Consider the following 14486-nt stretch of genomic DNA (forward strand, 5'->3'; position numbering starts at 1 on the left):
ATAGATAGATAGATAGATAGAACAAGCCATAGTTGTTCTGTCTTTTTCTAATTTTACTGTGACCTTTGAATGATGTTTATATATGAAATCTAACCAATATACTTGCAGACGCCTGAACTTATCAAGGTGATAATCTAAATTTATCCTCAGTTTAGATTAGTTTCAAGAACTCTTAATCTTCAAACTAATCATTTTAAAAAAAAAGTTGATTTAATAGTTGTTAAACAACCAAATCAGATGTCAACAGTGGAATTAGCAAATAAATAAATAAATAAATAAACAAATAAATAAATAAAACCCCAAAAATTACAATTCTAAAAATGAGTTTTTCTTTGAAATGAAATGTGAAAACTCCTGGACAATGGTTACTGGCAGAGCAGCAGAGATTACTGTGATCCCATTTAATATACGACATCACTTCCTATAAACTGCTGCCTGAAAATCACACGGCAGAAAGCGAGCGGACCTGGCCTTGGCGGGACAGAAAGCACGTGTGTAGGAATGTCAACAACGATATTGGACGTTTTCACACGGTCGGCAGGGAAGACCTGAACCAGTCCCAGCTGTCGGAGGACACAGAGGCCAACGCTTCGTGCTACGTTCACTGACAGCCAGCACACTTCACTCGTGAGTACCTGGAAGAGGAGGCAGGCTGTAGATGGATCAGAGTAGAAAGGGGCAAATACAAACACACACCAGATTTTTCACAACTAGAAACCAGTTTGTGTTGGTTTGTCACCTAAAATGCCAAAATAATACCCTGCAGTTTGTGGTTTTCATGTGGATTCGAGCATCTTTTCTCCAGTTGTTTCAGTCTAAGTTAGAGAGACTTACACAGGTCAGAGATGCAAACAAATGAAACATGATTTTTTTTTCTTTTTACTGTAACCTGGTGTCTAAACTCAGCCAGCTGGACTTAGTTTCTTCTCACCACATGCATGAAAGGTGCAGGACAACACATTCCTTTGAACAGATGTTTAAAAGAGATACAGAGAGAGAAAAATAAAAAAGATTAGAAAACCTCTGGCCACATTTTAGAAGCCCCTCGCTATCATCTGTGCGTTTGTGTTGGTTGTCCTGAGTCCAGGTTGGGGCAGGCTGCATGCCAGCGACTCACAACCCACAGATGACGCATCTCTCCTCCTCACAACCACGAGCTCAGCTCTGCTTCACAACACGGCTGTTTTCAAAATGCCTTCATTAACAGGCGGCCATATGAATGGAGAGCTCTTTCAGGAGATGATGTAGATGAGCCACTGCTGCATGTGTTTATTGTTGTGTATTTATGAGACAACATATTATCGTAACCATAGCAGCTCGGGAGGAAATTGGCAACTTGATATGTACAATATTTAGAATACAAAGTGATGGATGGTATTTGTTAAACACATTTTTTGAGGGGGTGAAGGGTTGAGATGGTGCATTCTTTGTGTTTAAACCGTTAAATTCACTTTTTATATCTCTGAATTGTTTTCCGAGAGCTAAAACGTAATGGTTTGAATGGAAAACATAGAAATGGTTTAGAATGATCCAGTCAAAGTTTGGGCCAATCCTGCTGAAATGTTCAGACTCCAAACATCGAGAATTACTGGTACACTGATTGCAGTTTTCTGGACGATCACTCATCTTTTAAAAGGTCTGACCTGACCCGATTCCGATTTTAGCCAATACCACTTTTTTTCTCTTTCTGAAAAGTTGCTAAATATAGCAAGAAAGTTGCTGAATTGGCCACAGTGGGGTGACTATTGTTAACTGTAAATATGCAGACATGACCTGGTGGGCCGGTCTGTCAGTCAAACCTCTTTGAAGGAGAAGTGGGTGATTTTTAAATGTTTGCTGAGGTAGATAAGATTGGCAGATAAGATAGGCTTCACATGTAAAAATCAGGCGATCTCCCAAAATTAAGGGAATCGGCATCGACAAATCGTTGCACCTCTATCAAGAGAACGTAAAAATCCTGGTCTCTGGATGTGGAAAGCTGATGGAGACATACACCTGAACCAACTTGCAGCTGTAACCACAGTGAAAATTTAGTTCTGCCTCAAAGGGCCTGAATATAAAAGCACTCCACACTTTTAAGATTTTTTCCCTTTTTTTCAAAGACATCTCAGAACCATTCTCTGCCTTCCTTCTCCTCTTTAATGCGGCACTATTTTGTGTTGGTTAATCATACAGAATCATAATAAAGTACACTTGTGAAGAATATTAAGCGTTTGCAAAGCACCTATGATCAAACTCAGATGATTTGGAACAATCTTTCTTCATTTTTTACTGGTGCATTTCAAAACTTTTCACTTTTTATGGGTTGCTCAGCTTTCATTTTGCAACACTTTTCTTGATTTTTGTTAAACTGTGGCTATATATGGTTTATATTAATATCACTTTGATTTTGATCACTTATTGTGAAGAGTTATCCTCAGTTTAGAGTCCTATTAACTGCATCTCTACAATCTGTAGTAGGCCTATACTTCCAATCAATCAACCAATCATTATTTAAATTTAGCGTAACATATGCCTACTTAAGTGTGTAATGAAAGCAACATAAAGCAACAGGGTGAACCTCTCGAAATAAAACGTGATCCAACACATTTACCATTCGGGCCTGTAGGGTTGGAAGCCTCTCCTTATTGGGTGTGGGAAAGTTTGGAGCCCCTGGTTTACACCCCGCAGCACTGCAGTTTGAGCCACCGGGTGAGGAGAGAGGAGGGGTGGAGAGGGGGTGAATCTGCAAGACTCGGCTCACCACGCCTCGGCACGGTGAGTTCGTCAGCCATATTGACTACCTCCTCTGCTGTCGTGGGAAACGGGCGAGAGGAGCTCCGCTGGCCCGAAGCCTGCGTGCTATCACTGAGCCCTCCGAAGTGCGCTCCGCGTCCGGTAAACAGCGCAGAGGGGTCGGCCGGGAAGGTGAAACGCTCTATTTTTACCCCACCGTGGATATATATATATATATATATAAAGCAAGCGCTGCCAGCTGGAGGAGGTGACAGCACGGCACATCCTCAGAGGAGCCGCCTGGCGTTAGAGGTGAGTTTTATCGGCTTCATCTGCGCACCGCTTCACCTTTAAGCCGCTAATGTGAGTGGGGATTTGTTTGTCCGTCTGAGCGTGGAGGTGTTTTAACTCGGCGGGCCGGTAACAAGTTGTTTCGCAGCACGTAGCCGCCCGACTGACTGCCTGACGGACAGCCGAGCTTTAGGGGCGGCGTGGCCGGACGGCGGTATTCGCCTCGCCGCGGCATCTAACCGGCTTTCTAACGGGAGGACGGGTGAGTCGGAGGCAGCTAACACCAGGTGGTGTCGCTTGTCTCTCCGGTCCTGTGTCAGTAAATGTTACGCAACAGCGTAGCCTTGGTAATAAGATGCAGGTTGCTTCTCTCTGGGTGACTTGGAAGAGGACTCGCTCAGCTTCATTCACATCAAACGAGCAGGGTTACAACTCCGGTTCCTGTTGGTGTGTGTTCATGGTTTCTGTAGTTCTCCAAACGAGCCTGAACGAGTTGGGCTTTGAAATGGGAAATTCTGCGGTTTTCTCTGTAGCTCGAGTGGAGTTCGTGTTTATTTCGTTGTTTGTAACGTTTGGAGAGACACAGTTGAGTTTTTTTTAAGTGTGTTTGGATCGCTTCACATTCCGCTATTAGAGGAGTAATTTCTCATTCAACTCAAAGCCGAAACTTTCAAAAGTTTCAAACTTGTTAAGGCGGTGAGTCTCGCCTACACTGCGGGCCATTTTTTAAAATTATTATTTTATTTATTTTTATTAAGCCTAATTGTTTACTGTCCGTCATGGAAACCCTACCCAGAGACTAGTTAAGCTTTTGGACGTAAACCTCAGTCTTGAATACGGCTCCAGCAGCTCCCACACATGTTAGCGGTCCATCTGCGGCGCAGGGACTCTCCGCCGGCGGCGTGTAGGAAATTAGCGGCCGCTGATTGGCCGCATTCGTGCGCGTGAAGTGTTTTATTGGTTGATGTCCGCGTAGCTGAAGTCATTCTCCCGCCGCCGATGCCGCCCCCCGCTGGGACCAAATTACAACTCATTTGAGAAAGAGGCTCGGAGCATGATGGCATGAGATTGGCTACCTTTGACAGCTGGTTTTGGATTTCTCTCTGCTGGGCTATTTTTTGTTGTTGTTTTTTTTGTTTTTGTGTGTGTGCCCTGTTGAATAATCATGCAGGTTAAGACTTATCTTTGTGCACAACAATGCATCCATTGTTATAATCTTTTTCTCCTATGAACATTCGTATTTTGAACCCAAATCTGAAAGTGAAGATTTCCAATGTTTTCTAAAAGACTTTTCTGTAACATTGTCCCATAATAAATAATTTAGGGCTGCAACTAACGATTATGGCAGTTAACCATAACACTTAATTAATTGATTTGAAAATAGCCTTTTTTCAGTACAATATTAGAAATGCAGTAAATATACAAATAAATCAATTATGTTTTATATTAGAAAAAAAACATTTTATTGCCTAAAGTTGCGATAACTGCATTCCTTTAGTGTAGGCTGGATCATTTGTAGTAAAGGATACATGTGCAGCTAAAACAGTACTTGTAGCATCAACATTTAAAATAACTTGGTCCTTTCTGCTTGCTTTACTTTGCATCAGTACTGTTTTTCTTTATTAGCCTATTAATAACTGGATAGCAAAAGGAGCTTGATTTATATTTATATTTTTAAACAGTAATTTGAACCGAATGAAGCTAAAAGTGCCACTAGATGAGTTTTAGGTAGAACATTTTTACAAAAGTTTTTATTTTTTATCATTTACATTTTTCTTTTTAATCTTAAATGCAAGATGTATCTATTTTTTTTGTGCAGTTTTGGCTTAATTACTGCTCCGAGTATATTGTTCTTTCAGAAAATGGCCTTTTATTTGAGTCTGTATGCTCCCGTTAACGATTAATCTATTGACTAAATTAGTTGACTGATATTTCAATAATTGATTCATCACAATTAATCGCTTCAGCCCCAACACATTCCTCCTTCTTGAACCATTTTAAGAAGGCCTCTAGGTTTAGAAACATAATCAGTGGTAATGGACAATAACATCAATAAAAAAAATCTATCAAACCCACATTAGCATTCTGAAACCCTAATCAGGCATAACATTATGACCACTTGTCTCACTGATCTGCCGAGGCCCAGACTCAGAGACTCCTGAAAGTGGGCCATGGTTTCCGTTCCCAGTGTGTTTGCGGCACATCTCTTAAGTTTAGTAAGTAGCGAGGTGGGGAATGGATGGATCAGACTTGCTTGTATAAGATATAATAAGCCTGGTTGGTTCACATCCTCTATGACAGACACCGGCAGGATCCGGAAGGAAATGACAGAATGTGTCTCAGATTAAGGATGAGAAGCTGAGTGATTTTAGCCTTCACATACCAGCTGCTCCGTCTGAGACTGATCTCAGAGTCGGTTTTACTCCCAAGTGTGTAAAGGTTCGTCTCTGATCTTATTATTGTTCTGGTGTTTCTTCATAAGTTGATCCTTCAGATAACTGAAGTGTAATGTCTGAACACGGTGGGATAATTCTCCTCCTACAAAGCATTCCACATCTAATGATTCATATTATAGTTTTGAATGAGCTTCTAATTAGTTTTCGGTTGTTTTTTCTTCCTCCTTTTTTTTATTTTCATGATTTAAAGTGTGTGAAGGTGACTCAGAGTTATTGAGCGCCATGGAAACATAAAGGATTGCAGTGTGACATTTGCCCCAGTGTTTCAGTCTGGGCTTTTTGAGGTCCCGCCCTGTATAGGCCATTTATGGTGCTGAACAAACGCTTTGCTTCATTCACACAGTAAGGAATCAGTGGGATCTTCAGTGCCACAACTAAAGATGCCAAACATAACAGTGAGGAAGGCTTCCTGCTGCTTCAGCAGCTGGTGGATGTTGACTGTGGGCATGTGTGAATGTGCTGCCAGATGTACTGCAGAGCCCCTAAAAACACGGGAAACGTTCATGTTTGACAGATTTCTTTTTATTTTAATATTATTTTTAAGTTCTATAGATTTGATGGTTTTATGAGCAGAAGGCCTGGTTCACCTTCCTGTCTAATCCTTATTGTTAATACCATGATTTAATGGTATTTACAGATACGTTTTGAAAGTAAACATTTACATGATTATCAAATCACTTTTATTTAAAGCAGAAATCAAAAACGGACATAGTCACAATAGTGTTTTAATATTTTATTTCTGTAGAGCTGAGTAAAAGTGCTGCACAGTAGGGATGGACATTTATCGTATCGTTAGTTACTCATTGTGATAAATTAATCGTATCGTTTATTATTCATCGTGATACATTTATCGCGTTTTGATTTATCGTTGTCACAATAAATTCCAATTCACGCTGATCGATTTTCCCCCTCAAACTGTGTGTATTGTCAATGTTTCATTATTTTCTCAACTGTTAGTTCAATAAGAGTATCGTATAATTAAATACAGCTACTGTTTGAAGTTTAGTGATACAAATCGCTAAACTGCTAACGGCAAATTATAGCCATGACACGGCTATAATTTGGCGTGTCATGGAGTTGCCTAAAAAACGAGATAATTCTTATCGTCTCTCTTGTTATCACAATGCTACCACAAAATACTGATTAAAATAGCTGCTAGGAGCAGATTGGGTATGAGTTTGGGATTCAGAAATGATGACAGAAGTAGTTGCATCCTTTTATGATTGGTAATAATTCATTAGTGCATGATGTGCCTGTTTTTCTCTTATATCTAATCGTTCATCTACTGATGGATAATTAAACTAGCCTTATTGAATCACACAAATAATTTCGAGTTTTGTTGAGAAGCTTCAGTGTCCACCTTTTGTTGTTTTCTTTTTTTATTTTATATATTTAAAATGTCTTCCAGTTCCAGGGTTAAATTTTTGTTAAAATTTATTGAGCTTTGAAACTGTTCTTGCATTACCATTATATCACTTAAAATGGTCTCAAAACAACAGTATTATTGTTTATTGCAATAATATCTGGTACAATTTATCGTCGAGAAAAAATCGTTATTGTGACAGGTCTATGTGCAACTATGGTCATTTGATGGATTTATGAACTTAAACACAAAATCAACATCTAAAATTAAACTTGCTAAAAAACTATGTAAAATTTGATGTTTTTATTTGTTTTTAAATGCATAAAAAATTCTAAATGTTGGACACATTTGTCAACAAATCATGCGACACATCAAATGAACTAGGAATAATAAAAATCGGTTACAGTAATATGACGCATTATTTTAGCATCACTGCTAAGCAACTTCTTCCAATGGAAAACACAAAACCAACGCTAAACGTTTTAACACTTGGCGTTGCAGAACATGTCTGGGAATCTGCAAACTAATCTGTTAAAATGACTCCTCATATCCACCGTGTATTGAATGAGTACATTCATGCTTTGTCACGAATGCATTAATAATCCACCATTCCCATTCTACTTCCGCCGCATCAGCAGAAATATGAACTCTGCACACTGCGGACGGTGGAAAAACCAGCAGGAAGCTCATTCTTGCATTAGTTTGGTGTGGGTTGCTTTACAGAGCCTCGATCTACTACTACTCTTCTTTTCTCGTTGAAACCCGCTGCATCATCGCTTCTAAACGACATGTCGTCGTTACTTGATCGCATTCTTGGCAGTGCAGAATCTGCAGGCGAGCGACCGTTTATAATTTGACAATCTCATTAACAACATGATTAGAGTTTTCGCATTAATCATATTACATCAGGACATTCAGATTGCAATTTCTTAAAACCTGAGTGAACGCAGAGAGAGAGCAGAGCAGAGGAGAGGAGCCTGCATGAAGTTTAAAATGTTACAGTGTTCGCTTTTAGAAAACAGGATGAAAGGGTGTAGTGTGCTCAGGGCGCCGAGTTTCTTTCTTCATGAATGGTAACCTGGAAGCTCGATCTACTGGGAATAACCTTCTGGCTTCACTGAATGAACAAACACACACGCACACACACCCTGAAGGCTTGTATATCCAGGTTTGTGAGAAGGTTCACGAACCAGAGGAACAAGTCTGCTCTCTTTAACTTTTTTCATTAGTGACCTAATGTGTGTGGTTGTCGACGGATGTTTGTTTTTTCTGCAAATTGGACTAATTCTGATAGCTATGCTAAAGATGCATAAAAGCTAAATATTATAGCTAATCTTGTAATTTATTTATTTAATTTTGGAGCATATTTTCTGCTCTCTCGGCTCACCAAATCTTCTCTGTGTCTTAGTTTGCATTAGAATAAGTTTGGGTTATTTCACCTTTCTGTTCCCTCACGTATCTCCTGGCTGCAGGTATGTGGGTCAAGTAAAGCTTTGAATACTTATAGCCTCCCCCCACATAGTGTCTTTCATTTGGGTAACCCATTCGTTCTTCTTTTCTTTCTCTCTTTGGTAGCTGTCAAGATGAAATGAGTAGGAAAAGGAGCATTTTGGTTATGCACTCGTTATTCTTCTCATACCGGCCATTTTCAAGAAGTGTACTTTAGATTTAAGCAATTTCTTAAAGGACTTTGGGGAAATATTTCACTGCCTCGACATACAGTGGCTTTGTGTAGCTAAATGGAGATGTTCAAAAATGTTTGGTGCATTTTTATTTCCAGATATGAGTCAGATTTTCCAGCTTTTAGGACTTAATAAAACATATCATTTGAATGATGCAGAATGGTAAACTTTTTAAAAGATGACCTGCTTTACGGTACGAGGTAGAGACGCACCATAAAGGATTTACTATCACTTCCCGATGCACATTTCTGACCTGCTGAATTTTTAGTAGATTCCAAATTCTTCTCAACTTGTAAATGACAGCATTTACATTTTATTTTATTTTTTTTGCCTTTTTGCCGTTAATAGTAGTAATAAGTTGTTTATGTTTGGAGAATAATGTTTTAAATTATTTTTTGGGGGGGTGAAAAAAACCCCTCCATTTATTTCAAATGATCTCATTTGGAAACCATGTCTTTACAACACATATCCATGGTGTGTATTCCCCAGGGCGTGCATACCTTTCCTCACCTTTCCCTCAAGGAAACTTCATTTCTAAAGGCATCATGTTCAAGGACAGACAAAGACTGAAAGTTTCAAACGGCAACAATATTATCTGCTGAGATCAGCGGAGTGTCAAGTTGCTCTCGGCCTGAATGACTTCAGGAAGACGACATGTATTTGCAATACCTTTATGACTATTGATTAAATTTAGTTCTGTTTTTATGACTTTTTTTTTTTTTAAAGTTTTGCACAATGTCTCCAATTCCATTAGCTCTAGCAGCTCAGATGCCAGAAGGATAGCTAAAGTCCATTCAACTGGCAAAATATGCCACAACTGTGCAAAGTGTAAATGCATTAGACTTGAAATATTAAGCCTACCAGATACTGCAGCAGGCAGTCCCTTGTGGTGTTGCACACATGGATTAAAATAAACCCCCTGCCTATTCGTGGTTCAGTATTTGAAGATTTTTCTGACTTCAAGTTGTTTCTGTAAAATTCACCCATTCGAAGATTTACTTTCCTGTAGAGCGTAAATACAATATTCAAAAGGAAATGGAGCTTGGGAAGCTGAAATGACTGGACACAATACTGCTGAATGCTCTTGCCTGGCATTTACAAAGCAGCCAATCCAGGAGCGCCATTGGTCTTCCTTGGCACTGATTGACTGACAGATGTTAGCTTTTGCAATAGCGCTAAATTAGTTTTCTCTCTGCTTATTAAGGCGTTTTTGGTGTTTGAACTATTACAAAAGTATGCAATCTCAAAATCATCCATGAATTCTTGGTGAATCTATTGCAAGCACATTTATGCCAAATTCATCGAAATGTTTTTTTTTCTTTCAGCTTCTGACCAGAAGAATGTTCTAGTCCTACTTAAAGCCCATTAAGGCTGCATTTTCCCAAACGATGAAAAGATGGCATTAATGAAAACACCTTCATAGTAGAGATAAAGAACAGTTGATCGGTGGAAGGAAGAAATCGAAGAGAAACTGGCTTTGCAGTTTCTCTTCGGTTGCACATATTGACATGACATTTGCATGAGACGATGTACAAAAGTCCAACACATTACAGCTGTGCTCTAAAGCTCATTATTTCCACTAGCTTACACTGCAGATTGTCCATTAGGTCATGACAGAATAATTGATGGATTTCCATATTAGTGGGAGAGCACACGGTAGTTCAGGTGAACAAGTTCTACTGTATGCACTGCAAAATCAGATGCAGACAGCTCATTTAGTTAAATATTGTTTCTCCTTTTCGGCTAACCATACCTGCAGCAGCTAAAGTGATTAGTTAAGGCTCTGGTGTGGAACATCTGGAATATTCCTCTGCAGCATCATTGGAACTATGACCGTCTCTGCAGTCAGTTTGACTAAACGAGTTTAGCTTATGGCGTTGTAAATGACTGAGACCAGGCCAAACCCAGTCGGCAAGGGCCTGGGGCGTTTAGGTGTCTGTCTGGTAGGAGTTGCCAAACATGATGTAGAGAGGTTATTCACCAAGGTTTATGATGATAAAACTTTGTTAGCTTAAAGAATATTTAGTGCTTTTCAAATATGTGCAAAACCTGGAGCAGAATCAGGAAAACATTCAGGAGAGTTAAAGGAAATACAAAACCTGTGACCCACATTGAAACCAGCGGATTTAATAATAGGTTTAGTACTGAGTTAAAGGTTTGTTTGATAGGCACTTATGGTATAAATCTTGAAAATGCACATATTTTTCTCCCCGGGTGTAAGAAAGCAATAAAATTTCTTTTATACTCCACCTAAATGGGCGTGAAACGATTAATCGCGAAGAATTTTAATGCATTTTATTAGAATAACCGGCAACTAATTTAGTAATGGATTAATCGTTAATTAGAATAAACACTCAAAAAAAGCAGTTTGTTGAAAGAACAACATACTCAGAGCAGCAATTAAGCCAAAACAAAAATGTTTACATTTTGCCTGTAAGATGAAATAAAATATTAAAAATATGTTCTACCCAGAACTCAAGTGGTGGCTTTTTCACATAGTTCAAATAATTTAGTTGCAGTCCTGCACCTAAAGTTTGCTTGAGAAGTGAGAAAACAAAACTTTTTTTAAAAGTTTTGTAGGGTTTAGAAATGATTAAAATCAAGCATTCCCACTGCTGAGTATTTGCTGCACAACCACCTGCCTTCAGAAGACGTCTAGTCAGTAAATGGAGTCCAAATGTGTCTAAATTAATACCAATAACAATCCAGCTGTGCTGCGAAGGCCTTAGGGGCTTTCTCAGGGAACATTAGAGAACAAACAGCATCATCAGCCAAAACACTCATGGGAAATGGGATGATCTGCAGAGATTGAAAGCTCAGGTGGGAGAATCAGGACAACTGAACACTCTACAAATCTATTGTGGAAATAGCTTAGTACAGGAGGAACACCTGCTGGAGGCTGCAGAAGACCTGAGACCCTCCAGCTGGACGGTCGGCTACTCAAAACATTCATTCAGAGCTTCAGCGGAAAGAAGATTTAGATCAAAGTGAATTCATGTTGGAGTAACCCAAAGTTCAGAGCAAAGTCCAATAGGGAATTTGTGGCAGGATGAGAAAATGTATTTTGTTCTGATGTGCCAATGTGAGGGATTTTTTGCAAAGATCAGCCTCTTATGTGTGAAACATGTAGAAAAACTTCACAATTGTGTTGGATGATTGCCTAAAACCACTAAAAAAAAAAAAGAGTGGTTATAATTAAGTTTGTCGCAATGAGCAATGAATCAGTTGCATGATAAATTAAAGTGAGCTCATATTTTTTGAAGGGCAATTTTGTTCACAGAGGCTTCATGATCCATTTTATTTACGGTTTTGATTGAAAGTGTCTTTTTTAAATTTCCGTTTTTTGTTTTTGGTCATTGTGTTTTATTTTGGTTATTCCAGTCTAGCCATCTTCCAGTTCCAGTGTGAAGTTTTCTTTACCAAGTTAAAGTTTGTTGGTCTTGAGAGAGCAAACTTACACCATTATCAAGATGCAAATCGCAAATGGTCTCAAAACAACAACAGTATTCATCGCAAAATAATTGCTGGGACAGTTTACGGTCCAGCTAAATTTATCGTGACAGGCCTGGTTGTAATGTTACAAAGTGTGAGAAGGTTGAAGGAGGACGACTGCTGTATCATAGGGTAGTATTTGTTTGACATTATTGCACAATTTTCTGCAATAATGTCTCAGGGAACTGATGTGAAACTCTTCCAGCTCGTCTCCATGCTGTATTCTGCGACTGTCCTCGAAGCTTTCCACTGAGCCTGGTTTAATTCTCCACACTGACACTTGAGAGACGTCTATTTCTGGCCCAGCACATCGCAGAGACCTGGCACCTTTGGGACACTTACCAACTCATCTCTTTATTTTACGTTCCCACCATCTTAAGCGTGTTGAAGGTCGAGATAAAACTGCACTCACCAGCTCCTTGTGGAGAGCGAAGGGAAAATCGGAGCAGAGAAGCAGGAGTTTGTGTTTTTCTTTCTCGCCGTGTTGCTGTTTCAGTTTCTTCCTGTGTGCTTTCTGTTGCTACAGCTGAGGATTTCTCTTAGCTGTCACTTGGCTGCTTCTCTGTTTTGTTTTTTTTTTGTTGGCCATTATCACGACTTTTTAATGGCCATGTGACTCCGTGGCGTTCTCCGTTTGGTCGTTTTCTGCTGCAGCCAACGTAGAGGAGCAGCTGTGTGTTACATCGAGATGCTGCGAAATCTGCAGATATAAAAAAAACATTACAGATTTTGAACATCGGGGGAAATTTGACCAGTTTTGGATTTGAACAATTTTAATAAAGCAAGAAAAAGTTCAGGTAAATTTTTTTTAGTTTACTAAATGGACACAGATGTTTAATTTCTAGCAGTTTCACAAGATCTTAAAAGCAACTTATTTGCTTATTTTCCTTCACACACACATGCAGTCAAATGACATCCCATTCTTAATCCAGAGGCTTTCATATGATATTGATCCACACTTTGCAGCTCAAACTACTTTAGCTATTCTCAGAAGGATTTCCACAAAGTTTTTAAGGTGTTTATTTGAATTTTTGGCCATTCTCCATTTGGTCTAAAATGATGTTTCATTTCCATTTTTCTTTTATTATGCTTCTAAATTACTAATATAATCTTAAATACAGCTAAATAATTAATGCACACAACACTTGCAGTAAAAAAATGACTTCTTTTGTGATTTCCATGTTTGGAGTCATTGGAAAGCTTAGAATCCGCACTTTCAGAATCTGCGAATGACTCAAAACGCTCCAAGTTGACGTGTTCATGGTTTTGTCGTAGCCAGTCGTATTTACAGAACACCACCAGCCTTCTCGGACCACATATTGCCATCTCGGGTTGTAAGACGTTGCGTTATTGCGTAGTCCGTGAGTGTTTATTGAATTGGTTAAATGGTGCTCAGAGTCAATGGATGCTTAGTTTCATGAAACCCGTCCGGTACCGTTGATGTAAGGCCATGGAAACCCGTCCGGTACCGTTGATGTAAGGCCATAGAAACCCGTCCGGTACGGTTGATGTAAGGCCATGGAAACCCGTCCGGTACGGTTGATGTAAGGCCATGGAAACCCGTCCGGTACCGTTGATGTAAGGCCATGGAAACCCGTCCGGTACCGTTGATGTAAGGCCATGGAAACCCGTCCCGTTGCACCCCGTACACGCTGTCCTCTCCACTCTGCTCACCTCAGCATCTGCTGACTCTGCTCTGTGATTTTGCGAGGCCTACCTCTTCACAGCTGAGCTGCTGCTGTTCCCACTGGCTTCCACTAATACCTCCACCCGTTCTTTGTTAGGCGATTCAATGCATCACTGAGTCATTGCTGGAGGAATTATATCTGACGTAAAGCCTGCTGGACCACCAGGCAGGCAGGCTTAGACAAGAGGGAAAAAACCCTAAAAAAGACCTAATCAGAAGAAATGTAAATTAATTGATTCATTAGTTTTAGTTGTTGTTGTTTCTAAACATCTTTGGGTTTTTCTTTGTGTTTTAGGCGGCGGTGCCCCAGAGTGCGGCAGGAAGACGGAGGACGACTTCTTTCAGTTTTATCAGCGACGGGGAACGGGAGGAGAGAGAAAGATGCCCAAACCGGTTGGTACCCCAACAGCGCGGATTAATTGGTGTTAATTGGTGTTCACAGTCAGTCGTGTTCTCTACCGACATGCAAAGTGCTGCTTGTGGTGCATGTTTAGAGCACTAAAAAGACCCCCGCCACACTTTGTGCTACATTAAGTCTTCTCAGGAAGGAAGTTGTTCCTCTTCGATTCCTACTAATTACAGGGAGGTTGTTCTGCCATGCACTGCAAAATCACAAAACTAACTTAAGACACTTCTTGCCAAGATACAGGAGTTAGTTTTAAGCCAGATGAAAAATTATTATTTCCCCTGGAAGGTTATTTCATTTATAACAATGTTTTTTCCCATGTTACAAGTGAAATAATCTGCCAGTGGAACTTTTTCATCAATAGTAAGTAATTATTGACTTAAATCAAGCTCCT

The 14486-nt window shown here is 39.7% G+C and overlaps 1 protein-coding gene across 3 annotated transcripts in view; it reads left to right on the forward strand.

Annotated features, from left to right (window-relative positions):
* The first annotated feature begins 2632 nt into the window (after positions 1 to 2632).
* LOC103156392 (radixin) overlaps positions 2633 to 14486 on the forward strand; it is a 46798-nt gene continuing 34944 nt past the window's right edge. The window contains exons 1-2 of one of the 3 annotated variants that reach the window (XM_007578415.2): positions 2633 to 2757; positions 13982 to 14079. In XM_007578415.2, the coding sequence (XP_007578477.1) occupies positions 14068 to 14079 (12 nt within the window). In that variant the 5' untranslated portion in view covers positions 2633 to 2757; positions 13982 to 14067. The other 2 variants (XM_007578414.2, XM_007578416.2) reach the window with 2 other exon arrangements.

This window comes from Poecilia formosa, unplaced genomic scaffold (assembly GCF_000485575.1).
Source record: "Poecilia formosa unplaced genomic scaffold, Poecilia_formosa-5.1.2 Scaffold477, whole genome shotgun sequence".
In the NCBI taxonomy this organism is placed as follows: Eukaryota; Metazoa; Chordata; class Actinopteri; order Cyprinodontiformes; family Poeciliidae; genus Poecilia; species Poecilia formosa.